This window comes from Limulus polyphemus, unplaced genomic scaffold, assembly GCF_000517525.1.
Source record: "Limulus polyphemus unplaced genomic scaffold, Limulus_polyphemus-2.1.2 Scaffold8911, whole genome shotgun sequence".
Lineage (NCBI taxonomy): Eukaryota > Metazoa > Arthropoda > Merostomata > Xiphosura > Limulidae > Limulus > Limulus polyphemus.
Window position 1 is genome coordinate 10,074 of NW_013674521.1, and position 4,093 is coordinate 14,166.

A 4,093-nucleotide genomic window follows, 5' to 3' on the forward strand; every position below is an offset into this window, starting at 1 on the left:
GCGTCTGGCAGACAGTTTGGAAAATATAATAGGCCTAACATTCATGTCTTATGACAAGTATAATTAATAAGAAGTTATATTGTTAAAAAGATAAATAAAATACGATATAATACTCAAGAAAACATAAATGGTTTTATTTAAACCAACATTTCGCCATTACGACTTTATCAAGGCAAACAAGACACATGAGAAATGATTTAGGCCAATATTATAAGAATTATGTTTTCTGGAGTAATGGGTCGTGTTTTATTTAAACCAACATTTCACCATTACGACTTTATCAAGGCAAACAAGACACATGAGAAATGATCTAAGCCAAGATTAAAAGAATTATATTTTCAGGAGTAATGGGTCGTGTTTTATTCATCTTTTAAACAATGAACAAACTGTACACTCTCATAAAAAAGTATATTGTTTACATAAAACACTCGGATAAGTATTGCTATCAATTACGCTCTCGCTCAGATAGTATACATTAATTTTTTTACACTGAACTTTCAGATAAATATTGTTTATATTATACATACTGCTGTTGCTTACTTTGGATAATCATAAAAGCACTAATTATTTTATACGCACAGCCGTTGCTTAGTCTGTATAATCACACAAATATCGTTTATATTATATATAAATAGCTATTTGTTATTTTGATTAACGAGATTTTTTTCACACCAAATACTCAATTATGCATTTTTTAGTCTTTAAGAGTATAATTTTACCTACAAAGTATGACATCTGTTACATATTTTAATATGTCCTTAACCTATGCAAGCAAATGAATAAATTTATCGCACTTGTGCTTAACTATAAATATGGCCCGGCATGGCCAGGTGGTTAGGGAGCTCGACTCGCAATCTCAGGGTCGCGGGTTCGAATCCCCGGTCCACCAAACATGCTCGCCCTTTCAGCCGTGGGGGCGTTATAAAGTGACGGTCAGTCCCACTATTCGTTGGTAAAAAGAGTAGCCCAAGAGTTGGCGGTGGGTGGTGATGACTAGGTGTCTTCCCTCTAGTCTTACACTGTTAAATTAGGGACCGCTAGCGCAGATAGCCCTCGTGTAGCAGCTTTGCCCGAAAATTCAAAACAAACAAACTATAAATATAAAAACGCTTACCTCTACTCCAATCTTCCCCAACGGTATCGTCCACTCATCCAATATACATTTCTGGTTGGCTTTTTCCTCTGGTACTTCTATCGTCTTAGTGCCTCCATCATCTTGAAGAAAAGTTTCGAAGCAAATTAGATTAGTTTGTAACTATTTTTTTCTGAACCATCACAAAAATATAATACTTAAATATGTAGTACTTTTTCAAAGTGATATTAATTTTTTTTGTTGTTGTTATTTTAAGCTTTGGGTGGTTCTAACAATTTGTGCCCTATGGTAGCTCAACAGCAAGAGGTTAAACGATAAAAGTTTGAGTTCGATATTCACGATGAACACAGCACAGATAGTTCATTGTTCAACTCTGCACTAAAACAAACAGCTAAACCAACATTGCCTGCTGCCTCGTTTTCAGTATAACATCTGAAGTGAGAAACCTCATCCAGGGTTTCTTTAATAGCATGTTCGTTTGCAACTGTGGATGTTTTTCATTAGTCAGTACCAACCATCTGTTTGGAATGAAATGTTAAGGAGTATGAATTATAAGCCTGGCATGGGCAGGTGGTTAGGGCGCTAGACTCGCAGTCTGAGGGTCGCGGGTTCGAATCCCCCTCACATTAGATATGCTCGCCCCTTTTAGCCGCGGGGACGTTATAATGTGACAGGCAATCCCACTATTCGTTGGTAAAAGAGTAGCCCAAGAGTTGGCGATGGGTGGTGATGACTAGCTGCCTTCCCTCACTGCTAAATTAAAGACGGCTAGCGCAGATAGCCCTCATGTAGCTTTGCGCGAATTCAAAACAAACAAACAAACAATGAATTATAAATATATATATTTGACAAAGGTCTGGAAGTTTTGTATTTGTCATCCGTTGTGACAGCGGTAAGTATACGGATTTACAGTGCTAAATTTCGGCGTTCGATTCCCCGCGGTTGACATAGCGGATAGTACAATACGGTTTTGCTCCAAAATAACTAAAGCTTTGTATTCTTCTTTAAATATCTGTCGTCAAGGTAAATTCAAACAATGTTTCAAACATACGAGATTTCATTCATTCCAAAACATAATAAGTTATTTTCTTTTTTTTACTAAGAACAAGATAACCTCCGATAAAACACACGGGTATTTCATTTCTGCTAAACAACGGATCTCTTTCAGTTTTTAAGGGTAAGATAACCCCCAATAAAATACGTAATAATTTCATTTCTATATCCACACAATAACATCTCTTTACTATCCTCAAGGGTAGTTTGGCTTGTGATTAAAACAATAGAAACAATACATTTATGGCCAAATATAACGCATTTCTTTCTTCCAGACGAAAAATAAATGCATAAAAGAATCTTCGTTATATTTTTTTTGGTATAAGAAATTCAGCTCCCAATATAAAGTTAACTAAATAAAACAGTTAAAGAACGATCAGAATTTATTTTACTACAGCTAAGTAAAGTAATGTAAAGTAAATAAAGTAATGTCAGTCACCCATCCACAGCTAATTTTCGTGTATATCGGACATCTGATGATACGTCAAATGATCTGAAATACCAATAATTGGTCAATCACTGTGAGATCATTGTATAGAATATTTTAATTAATTTAATTGTTATTTTGAAGTGACTCGTGTAGCTTAAATTGTTTTATATTATTCACGACCTATGATTATATCTCAAAGATGGCACTTGGATATTTCACCCATGAGAAAATCCATCAGAGAATGAAAGCCGCGTAATGAGTGCCTTGCGAATTAACCGCAAATACTTTAAAGTATTGTTAGCAAAATGTGGAGTTGCTTCCAAACCAGTGGCATGGTAACTGGTTGCTTGGACACCTGGATAAAACAGGTTCGAATCGACAGAACAAGTAAAAAACTGGATTTAGACCGAATCAAGTATTTACTGCACCGATTTCACAAGATTAGCCTGTCTAACAGATACCTAGTGAGGCTGTATACCGCTTTCACAACACCAGCCTTTCTGTCAGACCTCCAGTGAGGCTAAAAACCAATTTAAGAAAATCAGGCTATTCTCCAGAAACCTAGTGAAGTTGGAGACTGGCTTAAAAACAACGGCCTGTCTATCAGACAACCAGTGAGGATGAACACCGATTTAAGAAAATCAGGCTATTCTCCAAAAACCTAGTGAAGTTGGACACTAATTTAACAAGATCAATCTTTCTGCCAGACACAGTAAAGCTGGACACCAATTTAAGAAAATCAGGCTATTCTCCAGAAACCTAGTGAAGTTGGACAATGATTTAAAAACAACGGCCTGTCTATCAGACAACCAGTGAGGATGAACACCGATTTAAGAAAATCAGGCTATTCTCCAGAAACCTAGTGAAGTTAGACACTGATTTAAAAACAACGGCCTGTCTATCAGACAACCAGTGAGGTTGAACACCGATTTAAGAAGACCAACTTGTCTCCCACATACCCACTGAAGCTGGATACCAGTTTAACAAGATAAGCCTGCCTGCCAGACACCCAGTGATGAAAGACAACTATTTCACAAGAAACCAAATTGTCTGCCAGACACCCAGTGATGAAAGACAACTATTTCATAAGAAACCAAACTGCCTGCCAGACACCCAGTGATGAAAGATAACTATTTCACAAGAAACTACGTGGTTGTATTTGTAATACCTGCTATTATTATGCACTCTTCTAATACTTGAAAATAGCTAAGCAAATAGATAAAGAACGTGGTGTTTTGTTAAAAATGTAATAGGCCTAACAGGCCTATAATAGGCGTTTCGCTCAATGAAGAACGTTTCAGGTCAGTAGAAGATATTACGAATAGCGGGCAGTTGGAATATTATTACTATACACTCTTGAAAATCCCCAATGGACTAGATAAAGAATATAACGTTAATATATATATATGACAAGTGCAATTAATTCTAATCATGCTTCGCCAGCTTCTGAAAGACGTTTATACCACCACAATCAATATACTGTTTGTGTCAATGGTACATGTTTGTAATACATATCT

General features: G+C 36.2%; 1 protein-coding gene across 1 annotated transcript in view; it reads right to left on the reverse strand.

Annotated features, from left to right (window-relative positions):
- Positions 1–4,093, reverse strand: part of LOC106475641 (putative phosphoenolpyruvate synthase) — a gene marked incomplete at its 3' end in the record, with an annotated part of 22,110 nt that overhangs the window by 6,788 nt on the left and 11,229 nt on the right. Inside the window, exon 6 of the mRNA XM_022379699.1 lies at positions 1,115–1,215. Within this exon, the coding sequence (XP_022235407.1) occupies positions 1,115–1,215 (101 nt within the window). The remainder of the gene's footprint in view (positions 1–1,114; positions 1,216–4,093) is intronic.